General features: G+C 44.1%; 1 protein-coding gene across 7 annotated transcripts in view; it reads right to left on the reverse strand.

Annotated features, from left to right (window-relative positions):
- Nucleotides 1-610: 610 nt before the first annotated feature.
- Nucleotides 611-17,992, reverse strand: part of TAF1 (TATA-box binding protein associated factor 1) — a 75,190-nt gene continuing 57,808 nt past the window's right edge. For 4 of the 7 annotated variants that reach the window (XM_059385839.1, XM_059385840.1, XM_059385838.1 and 1 more), the window contains exons 33-39: nt 17,352-17,419; nt 16,812-16,928; nt 12,911-13,036; nt 11,967-12,068; nt 11,542-11,698; nt 10,294-10,471; nt 5,851-7,705 (exon numbers count right to left, since the gene is read on the reverse strand). In XM_059385839.1, coding sequence (XP_059241822.1) covers nt 7,486-7,705; nt 10,294-10,471; nt 11,542-11,698; nt 11,967-12,068; nt 12,911-13,036; nt 16,812-16,928; nt 17,352-17,419 — 968 coding nt within the window. In that variant the 3' untranslated portion in view covers nt 5,851-7,485. Of the gene's footprint in view, nt 732-5,850; nt 7,706-10,293; nt 10,472-11,541; nt 11,699-11,966; nt 12,069-12,910; nt 13,037-16,811; nt 16,929-17,351; nt 17,420-17,992 lie in introns of those variants that run through there. The other 3 variants (XM_059385843.1, XM_059385841.1, XM_059385842.1) reach the window with 2 other exon arrangements.

Here is a 17,992-nt window from a genome sequence, read left to right on the forward strand (position 1 = left end):
CCTGACTTCATAAAGAAGAAAACAAAGGGAGAGTGAACAGTTTTGTGATCATTGATACTACATTTTTAAAAAAGATTTTATTTATTTATTTAGTTGACAGACGGAGATCACAAATAGGCAGAGAGGCAGGCAGAGAGGGAGGAAGCAGGCTCCCTGCTGAGCAGAGAGCCTGATGCGGGGCTCGATCCCAGGACCTGGGATCATGACCCGAGCTGAAGGCAGAGGCTTTAACCCACTGAGCCCCCCAGGGGGCCCCTAAATCTTTTTTTTTTTTTTTTTTTTTTTGACAGAGATCACAAGTAGGCAGAGAGTCAGGCAGAGAGAGAGGGAAGCAGACTCCCTGCTGAGCAGAGAGCCTGATGCAGGGCTCGATCCCAGGACCCTGAGATCATGACCTGAGCCAAAGGCAGAGGCTCAACCCACTGAGCCACCCAGGCACCCCAACTTTCTTTTTTTATTCCTTACTGCCTACTGAAATGCAATTTAATTGTGCTTCTTCTGTTATTTGAGCATTTCTTACATATATTATAGATAGGAAAAACCCCAATTTTTGGTTGATAGGTCTTTTTTGTACTATAGAAGTGAGAGAGTCACAAATATAGGATATAAGCATACATTTTTATTTTATTGTAAATCAGGGTGAATGGATCTTTTAAAAATTCGAAAAGCTGTAATATGGAGTTGATTGGAAACACTGGATTCCAAGTCCCCAAAATGTAGGAAATCCAAACCTATGTAAGGAAAATTCAAGAGAAATGATTTTGAAACTCTTACATCTATTTAAGCCAACTTGTAGAATTTATAATTTATATATAAAGTATCACAGTTTCTGTATAACATTTGTAAATAATGGGTGAGATACAAAATATTAAAGGTACCTTAGGGGTGCCTGGGTGGCTCATTTGGTTAAGCGTCTGTCTTCGGCTCAGGTTATGATCTCGGGGTCCCGGGATCAAGTCCTGCATCGGGCTCCCTAGCAGGGAGCCTGCTTCTCTCCCTCTCCCTCTCCCCGCTTGTGTTCTCTCTCTCTCTCTCTCTCAAATAAACAAAATCTTAAAAAAATAAAGGTAACTTATTTTTAGAACATTTGACTATTTTTATGAGCCAAAAAGCAAAAGATAAGTTTGCATTATTTACCCGATAATTTAAAAAAACCTGTGATTGTGTATTTCTTCGAAAGCATTTATAGTTACCAAAAAAATCTTATTGATATTGTTACTATTATTACATTAAGGTAGGCATATTAAAAATGCACATTCCAAGCCCAGGAATTTGAATTTGTAATAAGTGACTCCAGTGCCACTTGGATATATATTAGTTTAAGAAGAGCTGAGGGTACCTGGGTGGCTCATTCGGTTGAAGGACTCTTGATTTTGGCTAAGGTCATGATCTCTGGGTCCAGCGTTGGGCGCCACGCTCAGTGTGGAGTCTACCTGTCTCTCTCCTTTTGCCCCACCCCCACCTCCGGCTTGTGTGCCCACTCTCTCCCTCTCAAATAAAATCTTTAAAAAAATATTAAATAAAAGGGCGCCTCAGGGCACCTGGGTGGCTCAGTGAGGTTAAGGGTCCTGGGATCAAGCCCCATGTCAGGCTCTCTGCTTGGCAGGGAGCCTGCTTCTCCCTCTCCCTCTGCCTGCCTCTCCGCCTGCTTGTGATCTCTTTCTCTGTCAAATAAATAAATAAAATCTTTAAAAAAAATAAAATAAAAGGGCGCCTTGGTGGCTCACTGGATTAAGCCTCTGCCTTCGGCTCAGGTCATGATCTCAGGGTCCTGGGATTGAGCCCTGCATCAGGCTCTCTGCTCAGCAGGGAGTCTGCTTCCCTCTCTCTCTGCCTGCCTCATTGCTTACTTGTGATTTCTCTCTCTCTCTCTGTCAAGTAAATAAATAAAATCCTTAAAAAATACTAAATAAAAACAACAGCTGATGTAGAGGCTAGCAGTAATTTGGGAATGTCGCTGGATCAGTTTCCCAAACCTCTCAGATTAAGAATTACCTGGGCTCTCTATAAAATACACATAACACCAGTCCTCTTCCCTAGACATTCTGACTCAAGAGGGCTGGATTGGGGCCTGGGAAACAGGGTTTTTAATAAGCACACCAGTTGTCTCTCTTCAAAGTCAGGGGGAATCAAGTCAGATTATTGTATTTAGGCAAATACTGTCCTGTGATACCTAAGACCCTGGAATTGGGAAAGAAAACTTAAACTACTAATAGGAAAGAAATTAGCTATTTTTATACTGATAAGGGATTGAAGTTTTAAAAATACAAAGCTGAGGGAACCTTCTCCAGCTCCACTCCTCTGACATAGAAAAGTGTCTCACTACTTTTCAGATAAAGACAAAACTCCTTATTAGGGTCTACAATGCCCAGAGGCATGGTTTACCCCCTTCCTACTGCTTAGATATATCCAACACTCATTCTTCTGGTCAAGGGCATCCTTCTGCAGCACCTGGGTGGCTCAGTCACTTAAACGTGTGACTCTTAATTTCAGCTTGGGCCATGATCTCCAGATTGTGAGATCAAGCCCCATGTCCAGAACCACGCTCAGTGGGGAGCCCGCTTGAGATTCTCTCCCTCTCTCTCTTCCCCCCATCCCCCACTCACACTTTCTAAAATAAATAAATAGATCTTAAAAAGGGGGGGGTCCTTCTGCAGTCCAAGACTAACCCCTCTACCCTTTGTACCTCTGAACGTGTTCCCTCATTTCTAAAATGAGAATAGTAACACCTATCTCATAGATGGTTCTGGACTGAGTGAGGTTAGGTAAGAAGGGCTCTCTGCACAGAGGCTGGCACAGTGAATGATGGCTATTACTTAATCAAATCAAGCTCTGTGTCTATTTCCTCACATTTAATTCTTCAGCCCACTTACCATCTGGTTTCTGTACCCACCACTCCAAGAAAACGGTCTGCACTAGGCTCACTGATTGCCAAGTCCAAAGGACACGAGTGACCTTTCTGCAAGTACTAGACATCACTGACCTCAATTCTATCCTTTGAAATTCTCCTTTGGCTTCCCTGAAAACAGTATATCCTGTTCCCTTCACACTTCTCTGGCCAGTCTTTCAAAGCATCTTGTGTGGTTCTTTCATTGCTTACCTTCCCAGATTTTTACAAAACATCTTAACTTTATCAAAGTAACACATGCATACCTATCTGCCAATGACAGCCACCCAGCAAGGTCTTGGTACAGAGTAGTCAACAAAGAGTGACCAAAAGAAATTCCACCAATTTCTCTCCTATATTTGGGTCTTCACCCCAAACTGCTTACCTTTGGTTCTACACCCTGACAGCTGTGTTGCTGTCAACACAGCCTTGGGGAAAAATCACACAATAAAGTAAAAGGTTAAAGGTATGTGTGTATATTTGTATGTATTTACTCACTTTTAAGTAGGTGGGCGTGCGTGGAGCCCAATGCAGGGCTTGAAGTCGTGACCCTGAGATCAAGACCTGAGCTGGGATCCAGAGTCTGACAGTTAACCAACCGAGCCACCCAGGCACCCCAATTTGGTGCCGTTTCAAATTAACGTCTGTAACCTCATTTGCTTGTTCAACACCCAGCAATCCTTTTTTGGCTCCTGTCAGCTCCAGCTCCCATTTCCTTCAGGGACCATTATCTTTTTTTTTTTTTTTTTAAGATTTTATTTATTTATTTGACAGAGAGAGATCACAAGTAGATGGAGAGGCAGGCAGAGAGAGAGAGAGGAGGAAACAGGCTCCCTGCTAGGCAGAGAGCCTGATGCGGGATTCGATCCCAGGACCCTGAGATCATGACCTGAGCCGAAGGCAGTGGCCTAACCCACTGAGCCACCCAGGCACCCCTCCTTCAGGGACCATTAAAAAACCAAACCAAAAAGAAACACTTCAACATGAGTAGAGGGGTTGGGGTGAAAAGAATGAGCCCTCCTTCCCTCCCTTCCCCCGTTCTACTTCACTCCTAGAGGTGTTAACAGCTTCAAGTGCACCTTGTCACCTCCTCTTTGTGAGTATGCAAACATGGATGTATATCCTCCTTGTCCCCCAAACAAATGAAATCAAACATCATTGCCGATTCTCTCTCTTTTTTTTTTTTTCAAGAACACCATTCCCTATGAATACACACTGCTCTTCCTCATTCTATTTTTAACAGCTGCACGCTTTTCCACCGAATGGATGTGCCACGATTCTGCCTCCTTGCTACCAATGGGGACACCTCCCCCAGTAGCGCCACACTTCTATTCACGATCCCAGACCATTTTCATTTTTCTCCCAAGGATCTTCTTCCCTCTTTCCCAGAGGGAACCGAAGCTATTAAGTGGGAACTCTTCCAGCTTCCTACTTCCCATATCTACACACTGATCTGGGACCTCCATCCTTTGGGATCTCAGGGAAAAGGACTTCTTTCCTGCTGGTATGCGTGCTGGCTTTGCTTCCTGACATTCCCACCTGTTCTCACACAGGGCTTCCCAACAGTTATCCTGTTTTTTTTTTCCCCCAACCCCTTTCTCTCTTGTTTTCTCCCCTAAGCTCATATAGGCATGGTTACTTATCTCCCCCTTTTAAGCCTCACAGCCTTGCTTCTCAAGAGTAGTCTATGGTCTCTATGGTCACTCTCATCTTCCATGGGCTCCTTGGACCCTGTTGCTGGCTAGCTTCCAATTTCACTCCTCTACAACTGCTTCTGCTAGCTAAGGCCACCAGGGACCTCCTAGGTGACAAAACCCAAGGCTCTCTCCCTCAGGCTTCCTTTTACTCTACTGCTCCGTGGCAACCATGTATTTTTGCGGGGGGCGGGGGAGTGGTTTGTCTTAAAACTCCTTTGGTTTGAGAAATACCACTTTTCTGGGTTTGCTTCTATTTCTGGCCACCTCCAAATACTGGTTTTCACCGGGATTCTGACCTCCATGTTCTTTTGATGACACGTTTTTCTGGCCGATCGCACCTGCTCCTGAGGTTACACAAATCCTAGGGTTTCCACCTATCACCCTTTCAATTTCCATGCTTCCAACCAAACGAAGCTATTTCTCCTACCTTCCAACTGCAGCCTGTGAACAGCATCACCACTGACCTGGTCACCTAGGTCAGAAACCTAGGGTCCGCTCTTTCACCTTCCATCATCCAGTCAATCAGTCACCAACGTGTACCTCTCATCACGTCCCTACTGCCCAAGCCTCGGCCAGCTTGAGTCTGCCTCCTCTCATCTGGCACCACTCTCTTCCCCCAGTCCATCCGTTTTCGAAGTGCGGCCAGCACGTTCTCTCTAAAATGAGCACCGATCGTGAGTACGGTCCTCACCATCTGACATATGATCCATCTGTTCCACCCATCCAGAACTACTCGTTCTTTGAAGGGGCTGGGTAATTCCACACCCTCTGTCAAGAAGGCCCTTCTCCCTCCCCTTCCCTCTGTCTGGCAAACTACCTACTTTTCAAGATCCATCTCAAAGTTCTCCCCTGTGAAACCAGCACATCCTTACTCCATAAGCAGAGTTGGTAACTCCTTCCTCTCACCACAGATCCTTGTCTAGTATATATTGCAAACAGTACATTTTATTAAACTTATTGACATGTCTCTCCCTCTCATTCCAGCCCTTAAAGTTCCCTGCAATCAGAAACTAGACCTTACTTTTATATCAGCATCCAGCAGACTGCTTGATAAAAGTTGAACAAATGAATGCATACCATGCACCCGCCCAGTCTCCCAAACCCAAATCCTGAAAGCACCTTCCATCCCATTCCTCCTTTTTCACCCTCGAATGCCAGCTGGTCAAGTCCTATTGATTCTACCCCCTGAAGATCTCTCAAATTCACGCCCCTCAGCTCTAGACTGACTAGATTTGCTCCCCTCCAAACCATTCTCCACACTATGGCTGGGTATTTTAAAAAGATTCTTTTTATTACAAAAATAGTACATACTTGTAAAAAGTTTCAAACGATATAGAAATAAAAGCACAATACATTCCCAATATACACACAACCGCAGAGCTCCCTCCCCTCCGATCCCATTTCCCAGAGGTTATCACTGTGAACAGTTCAGCATATATCCCTTCAGACCTTTTCCTCTGTATATACAAGTATATACACACATATACACACGTGGTTTTGTCTTTACAAAAGCGGAGTTAAACTTGTCTGTTACATAGGATTCTTCAATGTTTTTCATTCCACGTATAGAAAATTTCTAACACACAAATCTGATGCACTCATTTCCTATAATTACAGTTCACACCCGTTAGCATCAAGGGTATGTTTCCTGCCAGTCTTTTCCGTCTTGTCTCCAGGCACTCCAGCATTAAAGGACTGGAGCACAAACCACCTCCACCCCTTTCTGGAACAAGACAGGCAGGCACACACATGCACAGATCGGGAACTCACCCTGCTATCTCTAGTAGAGACAGCAGGTTACACTCTGCCTGGACTTTTCCATCTGGCAGCTCCTACTCGTTCTTCAACAGTCAGCCTATAAATTACCTCTAGGAAGACCTCCCTGACTTTTTCAGACACAGTCACTCCTCTGTTTTCCCCTCTATTTTACATTTAGTGTCTTCATTGCGCTTAGCTCACAGCACCATGGTAATGATTTAAGAAACAAGTTTTTAATTCTACTCCCCTCTCCCAAATCGAGGGCAAGCTCTATAGTTAAAAGCTGTGTGTCTTATTTACTTTTGCACCCCAAGGATCTGATTGAGTGCTTACCACAGAGCAGATGGTCAAAAAACAAGTCTTTCAAGGATGTTATGATTGTAGAACATTTCCTGAGCACCTACAATGCACAGAACCATATCCTAGGCATAAAAAAAAAACAAAAGACGACACACAGTGTTTGCACTAAGGACCTCACCATTTTCCTACCTTGTCCCTTGGGGATGACGGGCATGGAACACATTCACATGACAATATACCATTTCTGACATACAGGCTGCTCGAAAGACTGATAGCCATTTGCCCCAAATCCATTTAGGGACAAGGCATTGTATAATCAAATAAATAAAGTAATGGGCAGTTTGTCCAATAGGTTTATGTGGTTACTGGGAAACAGAGTCGAGCAGAACCCAATTCTCTGTCCCAGCAAGGGGGCTGTCACCTGTTCCAGCCTGCAAATTAGAAAACTGAGATGATAACATGCCTGGAAAATGTCTAATATACCAAGAAGACAGAAAGTGAAATTTGTTAGTCCTTTCATCATTTCTTCTCCTTCCTGGGGAAAAAAGGGATACCAAGAGCTGTAAGTGGAGCTAAAGGAGGGCACTGGAGAAAGAAGAGACTGTTCTCCTTTTGTTAGTGGTACGGGAAAAGGGGTTGCTTGGTTTTCAATCAAAGTGTGACACTGCCCTAGGAAGATCAGAGGAGGTGATTTATTACCATTTATATACTATTTCTTAAGGGCTAAGGCGTTAGTCAATCTCGTGATTTCAGGATCAGACTCTATACAGGTATGAACATTAGAGAATGTGAGCCACCTAGGCTGGAGAACAGGGAAGGCTAAAGGGAGGCCCAAAGGAAGCCTCATTCATCAGAGTCCAAGTCACTGTCCCCAGCAATGGAGTGGAAATCCTCACTGTCCTCCTCGTCCTCTGACAGGTGGACCTGGCTTAGTACGCTGGGGCCAGAGCGCTGCTCTTCCTCCTCATCTTCTTCCTCCTCTGATACCTCATACCCACCGATGCTGCTGAAGCTCGTGTCTTGGGTGTTCGACTTGGGATCAGGCTCCTCATAGCTCCCATAACTGAGAAGAGAAACAGGCCATCTCTCAAGCTCAGGCACCATCCTGCTCTCGGGGCCATCACGGGATCAGCCCATCTCATCTTCCCTGGACACCAAAATGACTCGTTCTGGACTGTTCTATAGGTCCCCGACAGGAAAATGATCCTGTGCAAAACATCAACCTGCCAATATCACGTTCACAAGAACCCGAATGAAAAGCTCCCCTAACCCCTGAATACCACACTGCCAGCTGGCATGGCCGTAAATGCTCAGACAGCCTCAGAGTTTCCTCTCCCACTTACAGCCTGACTTGTCTATAGATCCAGTTAGTCAACAGTACTAAAGATGCTACTTCTTCAATATATCTTGTCTCTGTCCCTTTTTTCCATCTCTACTCTGCCTGCCTTCGCTCAGTCCTTTGCTATCTCTGGCCTGCACCGCTGAAATAAATCTCCATGCCTCCAGTCCTGCTCTCCTCCAGTTCATTCTTCACACTTCTGCCACAGTGCTCTTTTTGTTTCTTTATTCTTAATTTTGCTAAAAAACAAAAAACAAAACAAACCCCCCCCCACACCCACCATACACGCAATGCATGTTCACTGTTTTGTTTTTTTAATAAAATACACACCAGAAAAAAAAACCACCAGTAACTCCACTACCCAGAGATAATCTCCTGGTATATGATCACCTTAATTTTTTTTTTCTATGCACTGAATTTAGATACTTAAACATTTTTACTTTACAAAATTGGAATACTTCAGGATTCTGCTTTTTTCACTGATTATAATGAACATCCTTCCATGTCAATAAACACACATCTATAGCATGCTTTCAACTGCTTTATGGTACTCCACTATATGGCCATCACATGATTGATAATAACTGTTTCTCACTGGGACACTGAAGCAGTCTCCAATATTCCCCATATCAAAAAACAATACTGTGATTAAACTCCTTGTACAAATGTCTTGATGAACGTATTTCATTACTGATACAGAATAATTTCGTAGACATGGAATTTTGGGGGCCAAGGGGGATGCAGATTTTTTAAGCTTTTGGTTTATAACGATAAATTGCTATGCCTCTCTCCTACCCACTCATTTTATCAATTCACATCACCAGCAGTCATTGGAGAATGTCTTTTTCCTCACACCTTCCCAACACTGGGCATTATCATTCATTTTAATCTTTGTTAATCTTGTAGTAAAAATACTGCATTTCATTGTTTTATTGCCTTCCTTTAATTCCTAGGGGAATTATTTTTTCATATATTTATTGGCCATGTGCATTTCTTTTCAGGTACAGAACACTCTTTGCAAAAATGTAGATCTGCTCATACCTCTCATTCAATGTCTGCCCTGAACTTTCAGGCCCTTCATGATTTGGTCCTTACCTACCTCTGTAAATCGTCTCTATCACACAGATCATGGATGAAAAGCTCCGGCCACACCAAGCTGCCTGCACACGCTAGAACTGTTTAGTGCCTCATAACACACTGTTCTTGCTCTCCGAAGTGCCCTTCGCTTCCTTCTTGGTCTAGCTAATTGCTCATCTGAGTTAGTTCAGTTTCCTTCTCCAAGTAGCTCCCCCATCCCTCTCCTACCCAAGCCCCAGAAAAACCCTGCAGTTGCCTATCAGAACACGCTCCATGTCACACTATGATCGTCTATTAACCTGTTCTAGGTTCCCCACTACACTGAGCTCCTTGAAAGAAGGGAACACACCTTAGTTGCTTTTGAACTTGTGATAAATATTTGCTTAAGGAGTACATAAAGACTCTAATTGCTTGCTGGACACATGTGGTTAGATGTATCTGATGTACCTTAAATCTAACATGTCCAAAGACAAATTCATTTTCCCCTCCTTTCCCACCTCATCGAATACTCTTTCCACTTCCCTCTCTCAGTGACATTCCCATTCATTTTATGTCCGTATCTCCCAAATCCAACTGATCTATCCTCTGAATAGCTCTTAAATATATCCCTTTCTTTCCCCCACTTCTGACAGATCCCATTTGAAATCCTTACCATTACCCTAGAGTTACTGAACATAAAAATCTGACGTTACTTCTTTCTCCTTGAAGTGATGATTCCTATTACCCAAGCTCCAAGTGTCTTAACATGTCATGTAAGGTCCTCAACGATAAAATGCCTGTTGCTTCTGGAGCCACAACTCCCCACAACCTCCCTTCACCCTGGAACATCCTTTGGTTTCTGTGCCTTTGGACCTACTGTTCTGTCGCTAAGGGTCTCCTCACCTCCTGCCACTTTTCTACTTAGCAGACTCCTATTTGGCCTTACTGCCAGGTTCATGTTCCCTCATCTTCCATGCTTTCCCTGCCCCCTCCAAGCAGAGGGAGATACCCCCTCTGTACAGCACACTGTACTTGCAATGATTTTGTTTGTTATCAGTCTCTTCCACGAGACTGTGAGCTCCTTGAGGGCAGGATATGGCTTGTTCCTCTGTGTCTCCCCAAGGGCCCAGCACAATGCCTGGCCCTTGAGGGAGCTGTGGAAATGTTTGTTGGATGAAAGTAATCTGAGGCTGGGCCCTCTGCCATCACAGTTGGGCCCTGAGGCCACAGCCCTGGAGTGTGTTGCTGCCGATTACCTGATGTTGCTGTCCTCCAAACCATGAGAAGCCTCCCCACCGTCTCCCTCATAGGACATCATGCTTTCTTCATTTTCCATGCCCATCCTTGTGTTCTCCTGAAGCATGCGGGGCTGTTTGGGTCTTATCCCACTGGATCCCACATCGGAGTCGCTTCCGCTTTCACTCAGCTGGATAGCTGTAAAAAGAAGACGGTCCTGAGATAAGCTGGACAGAATTGCCATCTTTGGCTTGGTCTTTCCAAACCAGTTCCTGCCCTCCATCTACACAGGCACCCCGCCTGGACTCTTCACCTCGGACCAACATTAGCAAGACCACAGTGTGGAAACAGAACCCAAATAACCACTTCCTTTTCTCACCTCAGTCCAGTTTTGTTTTTCTCCCAATCTTCTCCTGTACTTTTCCATGCCATTGTCATTAATTGACAAAATAAACTAAGTAGGATCTTTTTTTTTTTTAAACTGAAGGATAGTTGACGTACAACGTTATTAGTTTCAGGATTACAACACAGTGGTTTGGCAGTACATACAGCACTGCATGCTATGCTTGCTGCAAATGTAGCTACCATCTGTCAACGTGCAATACTATTACAATATCATGGACTACATTCCATATGCTGTGCTTTTATTCCCGTGGCTTATTCATTCCGTCACTGGAAGTCTAGATCTCCCTCTCCCCTTCACACCCATCTGCCCACCCCTCCTACCCCACTGTGCTCTGAAAACCATCAGTTTGTTCTCTGTACTTAGGGGTCTGTTTCTGCTTTGTACGGTTTTTTTAGATCCCACATATAAGTGTAATCATGTGGTATTTTGTCTTTCTCTAACTGACTTATTTACCTCAACATTATACCCTCTATAGGTCCATCCATGTCACCACAAATGGCAGGATCTCATTCTTTCTTACGGCTGAGTAAAGGATGATCTTATTTCCTTATCCCCTCCCACCACTTCCCTATTATAAACACAACACCTCTTCGCTCTTCTTTATCAAATATTCAAGTCAAAGATGCTACTGAGGCATTGCCTCTTCCACGATGACCTTTTGAACTTCTATGTTACATTTCTTTACCTCCTCAAAGGCTGATGAAGGTCCTCATCCTGTGAGCACTGAGGACTCTGGGTCTATTAATGAGACTTCAAGAAAAGAGCAGTTTCTGGTAAAAGCACACGTGGCCCAGAGTTTCCTATCCAGTCCTTAGGGTGCTATGGTGAGCTACGTAGAACAGAAGTCACGGACAAGACCTACCAGAGAAAGGATTGTCTCCTTCTTCGTCACTCCCAGCATCTTCCTCATCATCTTCTCCTTCAGACATAAGCAAGTCTTCGTATAGGACACTGGCTTGAGGCTGCTGCACGGCTCCTTCCTCTTCATCGGCAAGATCGCCATCTGCATCTTCGCCTTCCTGAATGGGACCAGTTGAGGACAAAGTCCCATCACTCGACCAAGTAAGAGACCAGAAGCCACCACCAGCACCCCCCTTGCTGCCTCACAAGAAGGTAAGTAATTGTGGTGGATGAATTCATTTAGCTAATTTTCCAAGGATTAAAGTCTGATTGGGCCTCACTACGGACTCTCTGATATCAGCTTGGGATTTGGCCTGCCCTGTGCTAGTGGGGCTCCTATCGTACGAGGGTGTAACGTAACCATAAGCCTTCTATAAGCATACTCACTGGGGCTGGAGTCTTAGGTTTCCCATCCTCCTCCTCATCATCATACCCTTCAATATCTACATCAGAGTCTTCCTCGCCCAGCCTACCTCGGCCCTGGTGCATCTGAGTAAGGAACACAAACAGCACATCATTGAGGGACGTGCCTGTAGGAGTTAACCACGGGCTCTTACCCAGGCCAGATGCTCCTCCCTGACATCCCAGCCAACCCCACAGCTAGTGGGGGCTGTTTACACAGCTCAAGGCATGTGTGCTTTTTCCCATTCTTTGGAAATCACTGGTAGAGTTATAAAAAAAAAGCAAAAACAAAAACAACAAACCAACAAGAAACAAAAAACCCGAATAGGAAGGTCCTTGGTCTGCTCTTGCTGTATCATCACAAGGAGACTCTTCCTTCCTAACCCAAGCTTTCCTTAGCTTCTGTTAGGACTCTTCGGGATAGAAAAACTCTCCTGGGTTTTGTACTCTCCAGTGGAAGCCTGACAGAGCAGCTGATAGGATTTTTGGCTTCAGATCAGGAGCATCTTCGGGCACTCTAGAACAGGCCAATTTTTAAAAATTTAACTTAATTTTATAAATAATTTTAACTTAGATTATAGCATCCATACAGTACGGTAGCAGGGCCAATTATTTTGAACTCTGTCTCTGAATGCAATTGGTCTTTCTAGTCACCTGTGAGGTTGTTCTGATGCCTCATACACTTTTCATACTTGTGCCTTCCCTGAGGAGCTGTTGTGCCTGACTCTGCCCATGGGGACAGACAGAAGACCATGCCGGTCATGAGACCTGCCACCAGCCCACCTCGAAAACCCACTTCTAAGCCTTCATGCCCAGGGCCAAAGGGGCCCAATCATTCATGATGCATGTCACGTATCAACATCATCTCTCTCCCACTCCCCACACCAAAGCACATTACCAATGCCGCAACGAGAAGAAGAACATCCTACCTGCGTCACCTGCTTCTCTGGAGAGGCAGCGGGAATATCCAGGACAGACATACTGCTCTCATCTTGAAATACAGAGGCATCTCGAGACATACTGAGGGACGTGTTGGTGTCATACAAATCAGGAGGCTGTGGCACAAATGTACAACTTAGCTTCTGTTTAGGAAAGGGAGTAAGAAATCCAGAACTCCCTTTTAGAGCACTCACTGCAGAAAAAGGTCATGCAGAACAATCCATTTAAAGAGAAACAGTTTGACACAGCTTTATGGGCAGGTTTTGGGGAATCCTACAAATGTTTGCTCATTCTAGCAGAGAGGAATCTGATGTTTGACTCATATCAGAAGCCTAAAACAGAAAAGCATCAAAGCTGTGGGATAATTCTATGTCCTGACAGTCTTTCTGGTCAATAACCTAGTGTCCTCTAAGCCTTGTCTTATTGTTGGCAGGCCTAGGCCTTCATACCTGTGCAATCTTGTTTGGTTTAGAGGCCTCTAATAGGAAATTGCATAAAGGAATTCCAATTCCAACAAGAGCATGTAGTGGGTTAATAGTTTGTGAGCTCATCAGAGAATGCTATGAGGCAAAATGGTGTGGTAAAAAACAAAACAAAACAAAACAAAACAATACGGGCTTTGGAACAAAATACCCCGGGTTTGAGTCCTTGCTCCACCACTTGCTAGCTGAGTAACTTCAACAAACTATTTAATCACTCTAAGCCTTGGTTTCCTCAATTATAAAACATGGATGATAATGTCTGCCTCTCGAGGCTGTTGGGAGAATGAAGATAATTTGTAATTCAATAAATTACAGATCCTTTCCCTCTTCCCTCTCCTGAAGAGAAGAGGGATTTAGCAAATGGACTTTTCAGTGACAGGAGGGCAGGAGGAACTGATAAACAGGCTGGAGAAGTAGGAAAGCATTCTCTAAAACTCTGGGGGGTAGAAGTATAATGCAGCTATTTAAAAACCATGTTTTCAAAGACGTATGAGGTAGAATGTCCATAACATAATGTGAAGTGAAAACAGTAAGACACAAAATCATACTGACCAACTTCACTTTAAAAGTGTCTACATACCCTGGTGTGCACATGCACATGTGCGTGAACATGTGCACGTGCGCGCACACACACACACACACACACCCCAGAGATTTGAAAGAAACACACCAAAATGTTCACAGTGGCTGGTTCTTTTGGACTGGTGGACTTAACTCTAGGTAACTTATTTCTCCTTTTTTTTTAAAAAAAGATTTTATTGATTGGGGCGCCTGGGTGGCTCGGTGGGTTAAGCTCCTGCCTTCGGCTCAGGTCATGGTCTTGGGGTCCTGGGATCGAGCCCCACACCAGGCTCTCTGCTCAGCAGAGAGCCTGCCTCCCCCCTCCCCCGCCTGCCTCTCTGCCTACTTGTGATCTCTCTGTCAAATAACTAACTAACTAAATAAATAAATAAAATATTTTTAAAAGATTTTATTTGTTTGAAAGACACAGCAAGAGAGGGAACAGAAGCAGGGGGAGTGGGAGAGGGAGAAGAAGGGCTCCCTGCTGAGCAAGGAGCCCTATGTGGGGCTCGATCCCAGGACCCTGGGATGATGACCCGAGCTGAAAGCAGCAACCACTTAATGACTGAGCCACCCAGGTGCCCCTTATTTCTCCTTTGTATTGCCCAACGAACCCCACATATATGTTACTTTGTCGGGTGTTTTTAAAAGCAAACAAGCAAGGATGACTGAAGAGGGTTTTGGAAAAAGAGGTAACAGAATTTAAAGCACTACAGAGTAGGTAAACTAGTGGTTGAACAGAAGAGAAAATCAGGGAATGAGGAGCTAGTGGGAAACTGCAAAGTGAGCAATTTTAGATCAAGTGTTAGGTGCAATGTAGGGTGTAATTCAAGCCTGGTGGGAACAACTGAGTGAAAACACGGTACTGACTACCACTGTTTAGGGCTGGAAGTAAAGTAAGATTACTGTTATGTTTCCATACAACCAGAATTATGACAAACCCTTTGATAACACTGGGTTGGAAAGTAGTGATGAGTAAGGACAATCACGCAGGGGCATCGTCCTCAGGCTAAGAGAAAACACATGGGGCTTACTGTTTCATAGTGTGCACATCTGAGTGAAGACAACGATGAGAGGGTGAACTGGAATAATGAAGAGGCGCTATCTACACCCTGCTCTTCGCAGGGGACCCTCTAACTGTACCGAATGACAGCAACTGCTCAGAAGGGAGAATAGTTGCCAGGCTTTCCTCAGCTACCTGAGACAGTGTGGGAGGAGCAGGAAAGAAAGGAAGATAACCTCTGGGTCTAAGGCGTTGACTCACCAAAGGATTAGGTTTATGCTGTCATGGATTAAAGCTAAGCAGGTGCTGCTCAGTGGCGAGACTCTTCTGAGAAGTGATGGCTAAAACCCAGGCTTTAACTTACCAGAAAGGACCTCGTGGGAGCTGTGGGCGTATAAGCAAAAAGGACCTTTCTGGGCAACATCACTCACCCAAGCCCCCCGGACCCAATCTGCCCACATACTCCAAGAGCCTTTCCTTGTTCTGGGCCTGAAGTAGTATCTTAGGGCTCTTTATACTTGGCCCCTCAGTAACCTAGGTTTTGGGGTGAGAGAGAGTAAAAGATAGGGAGAGTGCATGAAATACAAACAGCAATAATCCAACAGAGATCATACAGGCAGCAGTATCAGTTCAGAGCAGAATGAACAAAAGTTTTCCAGTGGGAATTGGGAGAATTCTGCATTAAAATATTTGGTGAAATTTGGGGTGCCTGGGTGGCTCAGTGGGTTAAGCCTCTGCCTTTGGCTCGGGTCATGATCTCAGGGTCCTGGGATTGAGCCCCGCATCGGGCTCTCCACTCAGTGAGGAGCCTGCTTCCCCCCCCCCCCTCTCCCCCCCCCCCTGCCTCCTTGTATCCTCCCTCCCCGTGTAAAAAAAAAAAAACTATTAAAAAACAAAAAAATATTTGGTGAAATTTGAAAGGAAGTCTGAGAACTTTGCAGACAATCTTCACACAGACAAGGAAACATTTACTGAATGTCTCCTATGTGCCAGGCAAATTAACTCATTTAATGTTTATAATAATCTTGAAAAGTACATTTTATAGAAAAAGAGACTGAGAGCATTTAAGCTAACTTGCCAAGTTCACAAAGCTAGGTAAGAGGAGAGCTAAGATTCAAACCCAGGCCTGTTTTATTGCCAAAATTCATACTTCCCACTTTACCATAGTGCCTTCAACACAGAAACCAAGCACCAGCTATATTCTGCTAAGTCCTAGTCTTCAAATATGGAAACATATGCTTATGTTCCAATATATTCAAGTGACAGAACACAAAGACTAAAAATTTCCTTTTAACCTTGCTCCCTACTCTTGTGACATGTAACTTTAAGAACATTATAAATGTTACCTGTCCTCATTTACAAGTAGAGGGAATCAATCCAGGAAAAGGGGTGACATCTGAGCTACACTGAGACACATCTGAAGAAATGAGTAATCGGACATCTATGAGGCACAGGAACAATGTGGCCAATGCCTTTAATTGAGAATTCTATCCTCTAGGGATATCCTAGAACCCCAATTCATGGGTAAGGAAACTCCAGAGACTGAAGAGGATACCTATGGCCATAGCAGTCAGGAATCTGGTATTCCTAAACACTGCCCAAAGAACTAAGACCCCACCCCACTCATTCATCCCACACCTGCTTCTTCTGGATTCCACAAGGCCACCAAGACCCATGGCCCTCACTCACCTTAGCCTTTGAGAAGACAAGAAAGCACACGAAAGGCATATGAAGAGGAAGGACAGAGAAGAAGGGCATCTCAGTAAACATAACTGTTAACATGCTCCCAATTCCCCCAAACCAATAAGAAAACTCTAAGAGGCAGTTCCTAGTCTTCAGACTTACCTGAGGTGTATAAGGCCCTGGGGTCATTGGGTCCAAGCTTTCTAATTCTGCTTCCTCCAAAGCTGCTTCCTTAGCTGTACAAATATCCTTCTCAAGTTGAGTCAAATGCTCATCATACTGAGAAATAAAGAAAATTAGTGAATTTACTGAATGTAGGTTTTAGGCACTGAAAGTGCCTGGCTGGCTGTCGGTAGAGCATCTGACTGTTGATCTCAGGGCTGTGAGTCTGAACCCCACGATGGGAGTGGAGCCTACTTAGTAAACAAAATAAAATAAAGGTAAACAAAGCAGACAAAAAAAATCCTTGTCTTCATGGAGCTTCTTCTAGTGACAGGTCACTTATTATAATTAAAGTAAATAATCATATAATTTGTTAAAAATGTTTAGCACCAGGTATGAAAATAAAGCAGGAAAGGAAATGAGGGATATGAGGTGGGAGGTTACATATGAAAATGATATAGGCAGGGAAGACTTCCACCCAAAGGAACAAAGATATTCCAGAATGCTACATCCCAAGAAGACCTTCTCTTTACCACCTACCTCAGTCAGTGTCTGGTAACAGACATTTACAATCTCCTGAGCAGTCTTAGTATACTGACTTTCAGGCCCTACAAAAGAAAAAAGAAAAATGCCATGACTTTTGCAGACTTCAGTTCCATAAATTTACTTCTGTCACCAGCAGTAGTGTCCCATGTTATCCTAGACCCGAAAAACCGTACCCCGGCTTCATCTTAGACTCTTGCTCTACTTTTGGAGGTGAGAATTTCAAACAAATACAAAAACAGACAATATGATGAACTTCCATGTACCCATTGCCCACCTTCAGTGATTGTCAATACATGGCCAATCCTGTTTCACTTACACTTCAACTTCTACACTCCTCCCAAATTATTCTGAAGCAAATTCCAGCACTGATTCATTTATCTCACCTGTAATTATTTTAAAACCTATGTGTGTCTCTGAGTACTCTTCTAAAAATAACTACACATGATCATGGCAGATACGTATCATTATACGTATCTACCCACAGAACGTACACCAAGAATGAGCCCTAATGTAAACTATGGGCTTTGGGCCATTATGATGTGTCAGTGTAGGTTTATCAAATGTGACAAACGCACCACTTGCTAGAGGATGTTGATAATGGGAGAGGCTATGCACATGTGGAGGTGGGGGGGGGG

This window comes from Mustela nigripes, chromosome X (assembly GCF_022355385.1).
Source record: "Mustela nigripes isolate SB6536 chromosome X, MUSNIG.SB6536, whole genome shotgun sequence".
Classification (NCBI taxonomy): domain Eukaryota; kingdom Metazoa; phylum Chordata; class Mammalia; order Carnivora; family Mustelidae; genus Mustela; species Mustela nigripes.